Consider the following 15,451-nt stretch of genomic DNA (forward strand, 5'->3'; position numbering starts at 1 on the left):
ACCATCTTTGAGCCTGACTTCACCACCACCAATAGAGCTGCGGCCCCCAAAAACAACAGGAGCCAATGTGATGCAATGCAAAGTGAGTGAGCTCTGAAAAGTGCAGTCAGCCGTACTGGGAATGTCTGCTTCAGAGGAGCACAAAAACAGACAGAGAGAGAGAACGGGAGAGGTTAGCAGTTAATCATACGTTTATTTGCATCATCGGTTAGGGGCAAAATATGCAGAATAATGCTGAATTTAAGTTTAAATCATTGTTAAAAATATAAATAAATAAAAAACAGAGACAGTTGGAGGGATACGGAGAGAGCACAGCCTTTATTTGATTATATATCTTTATTTGAATGTACATACTGTACATTTTTTTTCCCTTTTTTTGCAAACCACCACAAAGAATTATAAATTTAACACATAGAGACTTCCATAACTTCAGTGAAACTCTATGCAAACCTAGCTGCTAGGTGTGTGAACGTACAAAAAGCTAACCAGCGGGGCACATTGCTTCATGAACATATATTGTATGTCACATGCATGAAATGTTTTGTTTTTGAAAGCTACTGCTAATAGTTTCATACTGTATATACACTATGTCCAAAAGTTTAGAGTTGAGAAGATTACTAATGTTGTGCTTACCAAGGCTGCATTTATTTGATCAAAATATAGTAAAAACAGCAATTTTGTCAAAATGATTAAAATGTTAAAGGGACAATAAGTAACTTTTTAGGTATTTTATTATCTAAAATCAATATTTTTATTCATAAATATGCCCTCAATGGTGTACAAATACCTATGCCAATGTTTAAACTAATCCTTGTAAATGAAGAATTTATTATCTTTATATACATGGGACGGGTAGGTCGACGGAGGCTTCCATGTAGTTCCGCCATCTTGCAAAACTATAATAGCAGAGAGGGACAAAAAGTACTAAGCCAACGCGTTTCCACAGCGCGTTTTCGGTCAGAGCCAGAAACGCAGGTGCAGAGCAGTGAGAGGCGCTTGAAACTGCACCGGCAAGTTTAAAAGTCTGGATTGCATTCTTATTATGGACCATACATATGCCGCGCCACAGGAGAAGAAAACATCGTCGCCAAAACAGTCAAAAATAGAACGTAAAAGGAAACGTGACCATAGATTACAGAAAACAAGAGTTAATGTCGGGGAAGCTTTTTCTAGGTGGAAAGAGCTAATGCTTGATAAAGATTTCAAAAGAGACGCTGAAGTGGCCAGTTTTCTTCTCGACAGGTAAGTCAGTGTTACAATCTATATTATAATATTTTTTTTATATCTAACAATGCATATAATTCAGAAAATATAACGAATAAATTAGACATAACTACTAATTACAATATTTCATGTTTTCCACAGTCAGTAATTCATACTGTAACATTCGTTTGTTAGTTGTCATGTTGCAGTTTGTTTGAAATAACACACCTGTTCACCTGAAGGAAAACTCGACAAAGTGCTATTAGAAGACATCCTGTCAAAGCTTTTTGGTACATATCGCCTACCGTAGATGCAACGCGCATTTGAAAAAGCGAGGCGCTGGAGAGCAAAATTAGTTTGAATGTAAAATACAATTTTACCACTAGATGGGAGTAATTCCTACTCAGTGTCCCTTTAAAGGACTTTTATTTTTTGAATACATTTTAAAATATGATTTATCTCTGTGTGGCAAAGCTGCCACTATCCCAGTCTTTATTGTCACATGATCCTTCAGAAATCACTCTAATATGATGAATTGCTCCTAAAGAAGCATATCTTATTTTTAGCAGTTTTGAAAACAGTTGTGCTGCTTAATATTTTTGTGGATTTTTTTTCAGGATTCCCTGATTAAAAGTTCAGAAGAACAGCATTTAATTGAAACAGACTTTTTTTTTATAATGTAAAAGTCCTTGCTCTCACCTTTGAACAATTCAATGCATCCTCGCTGAATAAAAGTATTACATTCTTTAAAAAATCTTACAAACCCCAGACTTTTGAACAGTAGTGTATATTAATGAGATGAGATGTTGCTGTTTTAAAAATTGAAAACTTTTAAAAACCTTTGTCTGACGTCAAGAATAAGTGGAGCTTCATAGAAAGTGTTACCGCTGTAGTTCTCAGACAAATACACATCTGTTTCCAGCTGTCTCATAGTCCTCCTTAAAGACAAACATCAGCCATGATGAGCCATCTTTAAAGAACGTTCTTCTTTGGTCAGCCACCCAACAAAAACAGGCGACCGTAGTGGTCTCGTTTGGACCAATAACATCCGCATCCAGAGAGGTCAGAGGTCGCAGGATGCTGACATAATGGTTGGGTTAAGGGCAGCCAAAGAAAAGCAACACTGGCTTTCATGTATGCAAAGCATGTGTGACCACTTTAGCTCCCCTGACTCAATCTGTCCACTCAGCCTCGTCTTTAACAGTGATAGGAGTCTTCATATTGTCTCGATTAGGATAATGAAAATACACTTTGTCTTTCTGGCAGTACATACTTATATTTGCCATTACCTTTTGAGGAGAAATAAAAATCACATAAAAACACACAGATGTGCAGTTTTATCCCCTTTTTGTTATCGGTTTCATCCCCATACCTTGCTTTCCTTTTAGAGGGGGCTGCCTCAAATACAACCAAATGTATATACTACAAACCAAACAAATGTGAGTCACGGGTTTAGGCTACAGATGATTTAACCAACAGCTTAAATAGAAAGAGTCTCATGCACCATTCAGTATGCGTGTTTACATGCACAGTTATAATCATACTATAATCAAAATGTGTCTTTCAATGCATGCACGCAATTGAGGCCAATTGTAGTCCAATGAACATGCAAAACTTGAAAAAAACTTAGTGCTATTATTAGTAAGACTGGCATAAATGCAGTCTAAAGGAATAAGCAATTTATATGATGAATTAATTATTGTCTAAGTCTGACTGAAATGTTACATTTAAAATGCATGTAAACCAAGTCTCTGTAAACGGCTGGGTGTCGTGTTGATCCAGATCAAGAGGAATTAACCAGCATTTCTAATAGTTTATACAATCCTGACCCAGTGTATTTGAGTGTTACAGATTAGTTTAAACAAGACTCATAAAGTTCCATCCAGATGTAAATTATTTACACTTCCTGCTTGTTTGCTTTATATTTTTTGTATTTGGCGTTGTTCTAAAGCGTAAGCATCTACAATAAGATGAAAGGAGGGGAGTGGTCATTTAAAAAAAAAAACAACAACATGACCTTTGGACCTAGTGACCTTTGACCCCTGGGGTGACATCTTGATCTACTGTACCAGGGTGAATTTATTAGAAAGTGTCTTAGTTAAAAAACACTGTTTTGCATGAAAGCCAGTTGAATTTATGTAAATAAGACTGTCCCCTACTGGAAATCACATGTAAGTACAAGAGCAATTTTGATAGAAATTGTAACATTTGCATAGTAAAATGGATGTGGTTTTAATGCATCATATTCATGCCAGCATATATGCAATATGACTGTACATATAACAGGATAAGATAATACTGTTTACTGATAATACTGATTTCAGATGTATAATCTGATATGAGGTTATCTCATTTGATCTACATGCTGGTAGATTGCAAAAAACTGTGTAATAAATACATTGCTCTCTCTCCATTTCTCTTCTTAAACCTTTTAATTGTTTGCCTGTGCATTGTTATTGCATACACATAGTTTATGGAGTCTTTATGTCTAAATGTTTTATTCATGGATAACAGACACATACAGTGTTTTGCTTGGGAAATATATATATATATATATATATATATATATATATATATATATATATATATAGCTAGTGATGTGAAAATTGCTCAAGGCCAGCTATTTTCCCCGTCATGATAGATGATAGCGTTCTGTCCAGAGCCAAACTGTTCCTAGTTTGAGTTTTGTTCAAACCTACCATGGAGTACACTCTCTGCATCTGCAATGCCACAGTACTTTAAGTGAGAGCCCTCTACCCCTCCACCTCTGTCATCCAGGCATCAAAATGTGTATTCTCTCTCTCTCTCTCTCTCTCTCTCTCTCACACACACACACACACACACACACACACACACACACACACACACACATACACACACAAACACAGCTTGACATATATATAAATAAAAACTCATCCAAGCATGCACAGAAACACATTTATTTGTATTATGATGCTAAAAAAGACCTGAACAAAATTAACAAACCAGGTAAATGTTTCCGGAGAGTAGATATTTGTAGACAAATAAAGGCCTCACATTAAACCATTAGCATTAAATGGGCAGCTGTTTATAAAGGTTGCACGCACACTTGAACACACCGTGACTCATTCATATTTTACATTTGCATGTCTGTGGGGTTAAGTTATGAACAAGAGAAAGACTGCTGAGTCAGAGCTTGTGTGTTTTCACTGCTGTCTGCCTGGCACTGCTGCTTCTTTCGCTTCTGCAGGCAGGGTGGTGTTAAATTTGGTTATCATGGCTGAATCACTCAGTCCGCACCCTGCCACTTTTTGATGTGTTTCCTAAAGCTGCTTCCATCACCGCTCCCGATGAACACATGGCGCGACAGGTAAAATCACGCCTGAGCCTCGCTGCCCACAAACAATGGTTCCTACCAAATCCTCAGAGCCAACAGGACTGAGCCGGGGGAATCTGTTGGCTCATGGATTCTGTCGGCCGTTCCGACAGGAAGTGAGGTGCATGCTCGCTAGCCAGGCGAGTAAGGCTGGGCGGCTTAGAAAGGCAGAATGAGTTCTATTGTATCCATTGTGAGGGGCCAGATTTGTGCCACAAACGGAGCAGTCTAGTGTGTGTTAATTTGGCTGGAAGTCATTTTTTCCATCTTCGTGTTGTTAATATCAGTTTATACAAGTTGAAACCCTATTAAGCGGTGTGTGAAGGAGACAGATGAGAGCAGATCACAGTCTTGAAATGACTTGTTGTGATAGAAAAGAGCGCTGTAGTGATTTTAAAGTTTTGTTGGTGGAATGCAATTCAAATGATTATCAGAATATTCCACTAATTGAGCACACAACTTAGCATAAACACCTAGATTTCTATGTTTTCTAGAAAAATGAAGTCACCAATCAATTCCTGTTCCTACAGGGCTGCTTCCCCTGGTTAGGTATGTTTTAAAGCATGTCAGCTGGTTTCAGCTGGTCCTGAGCTGATTATAAGCTGGTTTTGAGCTGGTCGTGTTTCAAGTTTCAAGAACTTTGCTTTTCAGCAAAAGCAGTAGTTGTCGAGGGTGGAAAAGAGAAATATACAACTTGGTTTGTTGTGGTACTGTTGTGAATGGCAGCGGAGACTGACCTGAAAGAGAAGAAATTAAATAAATTCATTATTTTTGTTTTCTTTGCACACACACACACACACACACACACACACACACAAACATTCTCGTAGCTTCATAACATTACAGTTGAATCACTGATGTCACATGGACTATTTTAACAATATCCTTCCCTTACGAAAGGAAAATATATTTACCAATATATTTCTTAAAATATATTGTGATATATTGTTATATATTATTTTCCCTTTTTATTTTCTAATATTTTATATATTTGAATACATTAAATAATATATTGATGATACATATATTATATAATATATTGCAAAATATACAAATGATTGCCGCTTTCAATATATTGCAATATATTGGAAAAAATAAATATATATAAGAATATATGCCTAATATATTACATGATATTTTCCAATATACTGCAATATATTTTTGTTTCATAAGTTTTTCTATGTTTCTGGCCCTTGAATGTGGTATTTGTGTTGTTGTCTATGTATAGTCAGAAAGCTTTCAGATTTCATCAAATATATCTTAATGTTTGTTCTGAAGATGAACAAAGTTATTAAGGGTTTGGACTTTAGAGTAAGTAATTAATAACAGAATTTTTATTTTTGAGTAAACTATCGCTTTATTGTTAATTTCTCCTTTACTACATTATTAAACTCAAAAGCTGTCTGTTAATAATTAATGGACATGAGCTAGGGCTGTGTTAATCGATTATTCCTCCAACGATTATGAAAATACAGTAAACGAGATAAAATGATTATTTGGCCCCATTCTGCCCACTTCAGCAGCGCTGTGCTTTCGTTCCTCCATAAAAGCCCAATTTCCCGTGAAAATCAATAAAATCATGTAATGTGACATTTGCAAAATGGAAAATGCTTGTTTTATTGAAGTACATTTATTCATTTTTGAAAGCGGGAAAGAGAACTTGCGCTGCTCCTCAGGAATAAAAATGTGCTAGTAGCCCCCAGCATAATGGTTGAGAACCATTGCTATATATTACCAAGAATAAGTTTATTTGATTGTTTTGCTCATTTGCTTGTCTGTTCATTTATTTGTTCTCCACTGAACATATGTAGGAGATCTTCAACAGACTCAAAGCATTCAATAACAGGTGAAAATTATACTGCATATTACTCAACTGCACACAGATCTTGTCTAATACTTGGTGGTTTCCCAGTACCAACCACTGTTAAACCTCAAACCAAGACAGCAAGTCTGGTTTAGCCTCAGATTGAATGTTCAGCAGCTGACTGCTGATGTGGGCAAGAAGTTACACATTCCTTCTCTCTTCATCACTGTCAGAGGAATAGCTTGAAGGATAAAATGAAACCACATTAAGTGAAACTTCCTACAGAAGACCTTATGGAAAGCTGATGCATCTATAGTTTCTGTTCTATTGTTCTGTTTTGCGCCACACTTACACTCTATACTTCTTTACTGTGGTTGAAGAGCCTTGTAAGAGTCCACACGGTGATGGCACATAGATGCATACCGATTAATGCTGAAAAGAGCCTGCAGCTGATTGCTTGAATCTAAAAATGTGCATACACCACCAAGGATCATGGGATTTTTGTGGCTGTAATCCTTTTAAGATCTCAGTACTTTTTGTTTTGTTTTGTACCATGTGGAGAGCTACAGAGAATGTTGATACTGTAGTTCCAGTAAAGTTGAAAACCTTTCCTACACAAGCAGATTGATTTAATTTAGACACTGTGTTTTAAATGTAATCATGAAATGAGAAACCAAATTTGCCTTGATCCTTTGGAATATAAGAGGTCTTTGTACCATTAAAACGTCCTGCAAGTTTCATAGCTTAAGACGTCCTCCCCATTATAAACGAGCCATTTATTTAATCAAGCTCTAAAAACAGCTCGTTCTGGATCCATGGTAAGAAGTGATGTCACGGTGCGAAGTGACGTTCCAACCATTTGCATATGACCGCCTCCAGCACAAGACAACTACGCTCATTTCGGATCGTTGTCGCGCCGCGCGCCTCACAAGTGTTCAGTCGACGGACAGCGAGTGGGTCTGTGTACAGGAAAATTACAATGCCACGCAGATGTGTTGTTCCTGGCTGTGGACAAACAACATCTTTGAATACGCTGCCGAAAGATCCTGACGTCAGGGAAAAATGGATGCAGTTTATTTGTATAAGAGAATCTTGAAAATATGTCGCCTTTCTAGTAGGCCTACATGTAATAGAAGATTAAAAAGTGAGTGAAAAGTGAAGTGACATTCAGCCAAGTATGGTGACCCATACTCAGAATTTGTGCTCTGCATTTAACCCATCCGAAATGCACACACACAGAGCAGTGAACACACACACACACACACTGTGAGCACACACCCGGAGCAGTGGGCAGCCATTTATGCTGCGGCGCCCGGGGAGCAGTTGGGGGTTCGATGCCTTGCTCAAGGGCACCTAAGTCGTGGTATTGAAGGTGGAGAGAGAACTGTACATGCACTACCCCCCACCCACAATTCCGTCCGGCCCGAGACTAGAACCCACAACCCTTCGATTGGGAGTCCAACCCTCTAACCATTAGGCCACGACTTCCCCAAAAATGTTGCCTTATCAATGCTGCATCTTCAAATATGGCCTGTGCATGCATTTTTGTCCGCGGTACACCCTATCATTTCATTGAAATTAGGTAAATAATGTTGAACTTTTAGCATATTAAGCTATAGAATAATTATGCAACAATAATCCGTTTTCAAGTGTCTCGGGTTACAATTTTTTTATTAATTCAAAAAAGTTTCACTTTCCATGTGGAAACGGGCTGATCCAGTCTTCGTTGTTGTGGTGATGGTTCATTTTCCTCTGATTCCTCATCTGATTCCGGCTCAAACATATAAGGTTTTATCATTGCAAGAGCCATCGCTTCGAATGCATCACTCGCTACTAAACAGTTACGCTCAATCCGCAAATGTTCCGTCAAATGTCGTTAGCCAATCATACCAGTGGGCGTTAACACTGAACTCTTAAAGGGGAAACAACCCAAAACAGACTGTTTGAATCAAAGGATGAGAAACAGGGTGGGAAAATGTCATAATTCACTACATTTTAAAAGTTTTTTTTTTTTTTTAACTATAGTAATACTATAATTGCACCTAGGGGACCATAATAATAAAATAAAAAAAACCATGTCATGACCCCTTTAATTTAGACACTGTGTTTTGAATGTAAGGCTTATTCAGAGTGACTAACCACAATACCACAGCTCTAACAATATTTTTTAATGCTGCTTATTATTATTTCTTAGCAATATAAGCTTTAACTTGCCTCGGATAATTGCGGTCATGCATATGCTCATTTCCAGCCTTGTTTTATATGGGAATAATTCATAATGAGGATCTGACTGAGTGGCTGTATTTGGCCAGTCTTCACTCTTGAAATGCAGTGACAGCCAGGCTCTTCTCTGAGAAGAAAATATCTTAAATTAAGTTTTTCTGTCTGCTGAATCAAAGATGAGTATGTTGCCAAATGATACTTTCTGCTGTCAATGCTATGCCCTTTTATAACCAATGCCCTGAATAATCCCCTCAATCGTTGTGGACTCTATGTACAGAGACCAGCTGCACTGAGTTAAATGCTGGATTGTGTCGCCACCATTTGGTTAGCAGTGAGTGTTACTGGTGATTATGACAGTGAGGTCTAGTAATATTGCTATTCTTACTATGCAAATTATATATTATTATTTTTTATACACTTTCTGTTAAATCTGCCTATCTGCTAGATTAATAAAAAAATAAATGTATACACACACAGATATATATATATATATATATATATATATATATATATATATATATATAGATATATTTACAAATGAGAAATACAACAAACCGATTTATTTATGAAGGCTCTGTACATCTTTATCCCACACTAATTTTTTCTCCTTCTAGGGGCAACCAGGGGAATTTGGACAGGCAGGCAGCAGTGGTCCTGAGGGTCTCATTGGGGCCCCAGGGCCAGTTGGACCCAAAGGAGAAAAGGGCCATGTAGGACGAAGTGGGCCCTCTGGACCAAATGGAGATAAGGTCAGATTTCATGGAGGGCAATTATGATACATACAGATAGATATATGCGTTTCTATTTACCAATATTTTGAAATATTTTGTTAATGAAATGAACTGTGTACAGACGTATATGTGCCTTTATATTAAATCTAAATACAAAAATCAGTGTGTTGTGTACATGGTGTTTTATTTCTTTTTTGACAGGGCCCAATGGGTGTTCCTGGGTTTTCTGGTAATGATGGTGTTCCAGTGAGTACACAGTTCTTGTCTATTACCATAGTTTCACCCTTCTCTAAAAACCGTTAACTAAGCTGATTTTACTGTCCTGTTCAGGGACACCCTGGTCAGGAGGGGCCCAGGGGACCTCCAGGCTTGGACGGCTGTAATGGCACACGAGGTGACCCAGGCGATAGAGCCCGTGATGGATTTCCTGGTCTTCCTGGTGCTCCTGTAAGTTTGAGGGCTTTTTCTGCATTTCAAGAAGATTGTATCATATCACTTATTAATTGAACAAATCATTAATCATAAATCATCTTATCAAAAGCCAATAGAATTATTTTTGAGGATCACATATGTTTCTTTACTTAAAATATAATTAAATAATGTCATACAAATATTTTCATTATAATTCAATATCAATAAACTATTATAAACAAAGCTTCATGCACCAGACACTGAGATATAAACTAAATTTTTATTATGATGTTGCATGCTCAGTTGCTTATTAGTGTAATCATTTTTGTCTGTAAGCTTATCTGTGAAAAAGTAGTGATGTTCCTAATATAAAAAATAGATCACTTTTCATATACAAACTTTTTTTCTTGATTTTAGGGCCTCCCTGGTCCAAAAGGTCTAAAAGGAGAACCATTTTATATAGATCTTTCTGGACAAGTAAGTTGCAGCCATTCTTTATGAAACCCGAGCAAATCACACATGTGAATACTTTATATGTATACACTCTTACATGCATCCACATTCAGCATGTGTTGATACTGCAGCTCATATGACTTATACTGCCAGCCCTGTTAATAATATGTGTTGTGAGGTAGTTCTGAGTGTGGAGTGCAGACCTGTCTGGGAAAATCCCTTGGTCACTTTCAACACCTGATGAATCTTTTATACATTATCTGTGGTTTTAAATCCTCCCGGGTGGGCCATGTGTGGATGTGCATGTTCTTAATGTTGCCACACATGCAGTACATGTAAGGGGGTTAATAATCCTCTGCTGTTTCAACACTAAAAGAAGGCTGAGATGAACACTGATGACAATTTTTAGTGTTAAAAAGAGGTGTAGTTTACTCACTGTCATGTTTAATAAATAAAGACTAAAGCGTCTGGACTTCAAAATAACAAACAAATGAATGAACATATAAATGAATAAAACACTATAAAATATGATAAATAAGTGACCATTTACACTGTAATTATATGAAAAATGACAAGTACGTTATTCAAAGCTTCTCCTTTTGTGCTCTACAGAAGAATGTGTAAAAAAGATGGGGGGGGGGTCTACCTTGGTCTCTTCTCATTTCTGTCCTATTTGGGATTTTGACTTTTTTTGTGCAGCCATATTTTGTCTTTTTATAACTATAATTTCTTTGTAAAATCCCTAGAATTTTTCCATCAAAGGCCCTCCAGGTCCAGTGGGATTTTCAGGTCTAATGGGGCTTAGAGGTCCAGATGGATTTGCTGTATGTATTATATCTTTACATCTACCTAGACTATCTACAAAAACCATCTGTCTACAGTATAAAGACTGTAATCTCACTGTTCTCTCTCTCCGCAGGGTCTGCCGGGTCCACCTGGCCCTCCTGGACCTCCAGTAAGTTCAGCTGTCTAAGGAACAGTTTTTAAATAGCATTGTTTATGTTAAATAATCCTGTCATGTTCAATGCTTCATCCTCCTGTCAGACAGGGGGCAGTGTGCAAACAAATATGTACATCTAAGAACTTGCTTTTGAATGAAAGTAAAGGATGCAATCATTACGGGTCCAAGAAGTCTTATAATTGTCTGCTTTATACTGTAGCTCCTGAAGAGCCAATTAATAAGTACAAATTTCCTTTTGTAAAAGTGATCTCTTACTCCAGAATGGCTGAAATAACCATGCATAGAGGTTTGCTGAATGTCTCTGCCTATTCTACAGGGAAGTCCAGGTCAGGGATACAAAGGAGAGCCAGGAGAAAAGGTATGGGTTTCATCAGCTTACACACAACTAAGCAAGGCCTCCACATAAAACTGCTTTTAGTTCCACCATTAGTGTCATTAGGTTCAGATAATTACCTCATTTCATCCAATACCATCTGCATATTTGTTCCAGAAACGCTTAAAGGGATAGTTCACCCAAAAATTCTGTCATTAATTACTCACCCTCATGTCGTTCCAAACCTGTAAGACCTTCGTTCATCTTCGGAATACAAATTAAGATAGTTTTGATGTATTGCAAGAGCTCTTTGACCCTCCCATACACAGCAATGTCATTACCACAGTCAAGGTCCGGAAACGTAGCAAGGAGATCATTAAAATAATCCATGTGACATCACTGGTTCAACCGTAATTCTACCAAGCTACGATAATACATTTTGTGCATAAAGAAAACAAAAACAATGACTTTATTCAACAATTTGTCTCCTCCGCGTCACCCTATAATGCCGTTTTGGAGAGTATCACATACATTAATAATGTATGTTGTTCTGCGTCAGCAGCACCGTACGGAGATACACTGATTACGTTGTTTACGCTTTGATCTGAATGTTAACAATGTATCCACATACATACATTGCACATATACATACGTTATGTATGTATGTCACACACTCCAATTAATTGTTGAATAAAGTAATTTTTTTGTGCACAAAAAGTGTTTTTGTTGCTTCGTAAAATTACAGCTGAACCACTGATATCATGTAGACTATTTTATCAATCTCTTTGCCATGTTTCTGAGCCTTGATCATGTAAGGATCTTTGCTGTCTATGGGAGGGTAAGAGGGCTCTCAGAATACATCAAAAATAACTTATTCAGTGTTTCGAAGAAGAACAAAGGTCTTACGGGTTTGGAACGACATGAGAATGAGTGATTTTTGGGTGAAATATACCTTTAAGATGCATTTTAGATATAGATCTGTAGCTGAGTCCTGGGTGTTTGTTCTTGTTTGTTTGATTGTCTTAATGAGAGCATTGTTTTCTCTCTACTGAAGGTGTATTGCATGTGTTTGTTGGTGGTTGAAGCCATTGTAATTGGCCTAACAAAGAAAAAAAAACACTTCTCTGAGTGTCTCTGAAATTAAAGACCCCAAAAAATCGCTTGATGACCAAAGTTTTCTGTCTTGTGGTGACAGATTTCCTATTGAAACAGAAAGTCTTGGCAGGGCATATCATGACTTGTCCCTTTATATTTCAAACAGTAATTTCACTTTAATTATGTCACAGCCAATAACTGTTATTTTGTACTTGTACTTTAAACCCAAATGCTAATTTGTGCTAAATGTGACCAACAGACATGGACTAAAAGCCCCAAAACTCTTTTTTTTCCCCCTGGGGTCCTACTGTTTCTATGTTCAAGTATTGAATGTTTTTTCATATATCTGTACAAAAAAAGATTCCATTCTCTTTAAAGAGACTGGCACACTCAGAGAATGTTTACAGTGTAACATTCAGTTCGAATGGTATTTTAGTCTGCTAGGGGTCTGATTAAGGACTGGATATTAAATGATTATACTGTTTTTGTCTTGCACAATGAGAAGGGTCTGGCTGCAGACTTGCACTTGCACTCTCAGACTTGCACTCTCAGACTTGCACTCTCAGACTTGCATTCTCAGACTTGCACTCCCAGACACTTGTGCTTCCGCTAGCGACGTCACTTGCAGTCTTTATTATTATTATTATTTATATTTATTGATAACTTTTTGTTTGAATCTTTCAACATTTTACAACAGTAGCCAGGTGGTGAAGACAAGAAAAAAGAAACTAAATTACAATGTCACTTGCAATCGCTACTTGCACTCTCCGCTACCTGTGACGTCACTTGCAATCAACACAAATCGTGCTTGTTGCCAATGGAGACAAGACGCTGTGGTGGTGATTAAACGATTAAAACTAAATTAGTAGGCCTACTACTATACACAAAGTTTTTCGTTAAGCGTTTTCCTCCTGTAGAAAAAAACTAACACTTAATATGGCATAATGTATTAGGATACGTTAAGTTCAATAAAAAGACCAAATTCGATATATAGTTATTATATAATGTACAATAAGGCAAGCAGATGGCTATGAACACAATGCGAACACTTAATGTGGCCTAATAACAGACTAAGATGATAAAGACAATTCAGCATGCATAGCCTATATGTCTTGTTGTTGACTCAACCTATATACAGACCAGCAAATATGAACGTGCATTATGAAATGCATTAAGTGATTTTAAAAGGATCAGCTCCGTACAGGCAAGCAGACGAGTACAGAACGCAGTGCGTTAAATTGTATATTAAACGTTTTCCTCCTATAGAAAATCATTATAAATAAAACACATAATGTAGCTTAATGGACAAAGACAGTGATATAAACGAGTTGTAGACAGTTTATTCTATATGGAAAAATGCTTAACGCGAACCTTTGCGTGTTGCGTTTATTCTCCATTGTGTTTAGTCTCCATTGGCAACAAGCAGGATTTGTGTCGATTGCAAGTGTCGCAGGTAGCAGGGAGTGAAAGTAGTGATTGCAAGTGACATTGTAATTTAGTTTATTTTTTTCTTGTCTTCGCCACCTGGCTACTGTTATAAAATGTTGGGAAATTCAAACAAAACGTAAAAAAAAAAAAAAATCAATAAAATAAAAAATAAAGTGACGTCACTAACGGAAGTGCAAGTGTTTGAGAGTGCAAGTCTGAGAATGCAAGTTTGAGAGTGCAAGTGCAAGTCTGCAGCCAGACCCTCTTGGGCACAATAACACTATATCACTCTTTCATTCTTATCATCTTACCTTTTCCTCTTGTCTTCCCTTTTCTCCAAAATAGTTCTGTACTCCCAGCATGCCTACTGTATCTTGTTCCATTTATGTTTTAACCCAAATGGAGTATGTTTCCACTTATCTCAACACACACTACACATAATAAAAGCCTTTTCCTGTAAAGGAATGTTTCTCTATGGTATCTTACTAATAAGCATGATAACACTACAATTTGGAATGGATTTCCCTGTGCTTTTGGATGGCAGTTCACAGATTTCATAGGTTTACAGAACAGTACATGCAGTTTCTGTATAACTTGTAATGTCACTCATACTGAGCGTGAAGTCTCTGAGCTGCTATTCAATTAGCTGTTTCTGAGTGGTTTGTGCTGGTGCTGGAATCACCTGCTCCAATCTTTTGTGTGCCTTTGTTTCCTTTGGTTGGGACACTTAACCCACTGAACTCAAGAGAAAACAAGGACCAGCTAGTTCTATAATACATTTATTGAACTTTCCATTAAAATCTATGAAGTAAATTCAAAATAAAGCAGTGGCAGCCATAATACGCATGCGTTTGTAGCAGTAAATATTACAAATGGAGCCCTTAGTCCTAATGCTCTCACCTTTCCTTTCACCTTTCATTCTCTATCACCTCTTTCCTGTTTATTCTCTGTAAAAAAAAATCACTTTCTTTATGTTTATCTTGTTTTCCAGCTAAAATGTAAATTAAAAAAAAGCAAATAAAGCCCCCATCAAATCAAAATGAGGTTTTTGTGTTTTTAAGTCCATGTGTGTTAGCTTTGGTCCCATCTCAGATGATGCTAACCCTGAAACAAAATACAGAACTACCAAATTTAGCTAAAGTGTGATTGCATCATATAATAATTGCTGTTAATAGTGTTCATCATCTGTTTGACTACGCATTTAATAAAAAAAAATCGTTGCTTTGCAATGATTTGTATCGTAAAAATTACCATACAAATAAACTTGAATTGAAACTTTAATTGAATCTACCGTACACACTAGTGTACTCTAAAAACGGACTTTTGTATTTACAGTGTTTTGGTGAAAAATGACCAAAAAATGCTGACGACTCATTTTGCACTACAATTTTTTTTTTTTTTTCAAATTAAAATCATTTCTAGAATGATATTAAAAACTGACTTCTGACCATCAAATAGCAAATTATGGTTCATT

At 36.9% G+C, this 15,451-nt stretch overlaps 2 protein-coding genes across 6 annotated transcripts in view; both read left to right on the forward strand.

The window, feature by feature from the left end:
* LOC113106275 (microtubule-associated protein 1A-like) overlaps positions 1-15,451 on the forward strand; it is a 1,143,919-nt gene that overhangs the window by 295,181 nt on the left and 833,287 nt on the right.
* The window catches only part of LOC113106276 (collagen alpha-6(IV) chain-like), an 87,905-nt gene that overhangs the window by 44,895 nt on the left and 27,559 nt on the right, over positions 1-15,451 (forward strand). For all 5 annotated transcript variants that reach the window (XM_026268009.1, XM_026268010.1, XM_026268011.1 and 2 more), the window contains exons 5-11: positions 9,200-9,334; positions 9,518-9,562; positions 9,647-9,763; positions 10,145-10,204; positions 10,927-11,004; positions 11,100-11,135; positions 11,458-11,499. In XM_026268009.1, the coding sequence (XP_026123794.1) occupies positions 9,200-9,334; positions 9,518-9,562; positions 9,647-9,763; positions 10,145-10,204; positions 10,927-11,004; positions 11,100-11,135; positions 11,458-11,499 (513 nt within the window). The remainder of the gene's footprint in view (positions 1-9,199; positions 9,335-9,517; positions 9,563-9,646; positions 9,764-10,144; positions 10,205-10,926; positions 11,005-11,099; positions 11,136-11,457; positions 11,500-15,451) is intronic.

The sequence above is a fragment of the Carassius auratus genome, chromosome 7 (assembly GCF_003368295.1).
Source record: "Carassius auratus strain Wakin chromosome 7, ASM336829v1, whole genome shotgun sequence".
In the NCBI taxonomy this organism is placed as follows: Eukaryota; Metazoa; Chordata; class Actinopteri; order Cypriniformes; family Cyprinidae; genus Carassius; species Carassius auratus.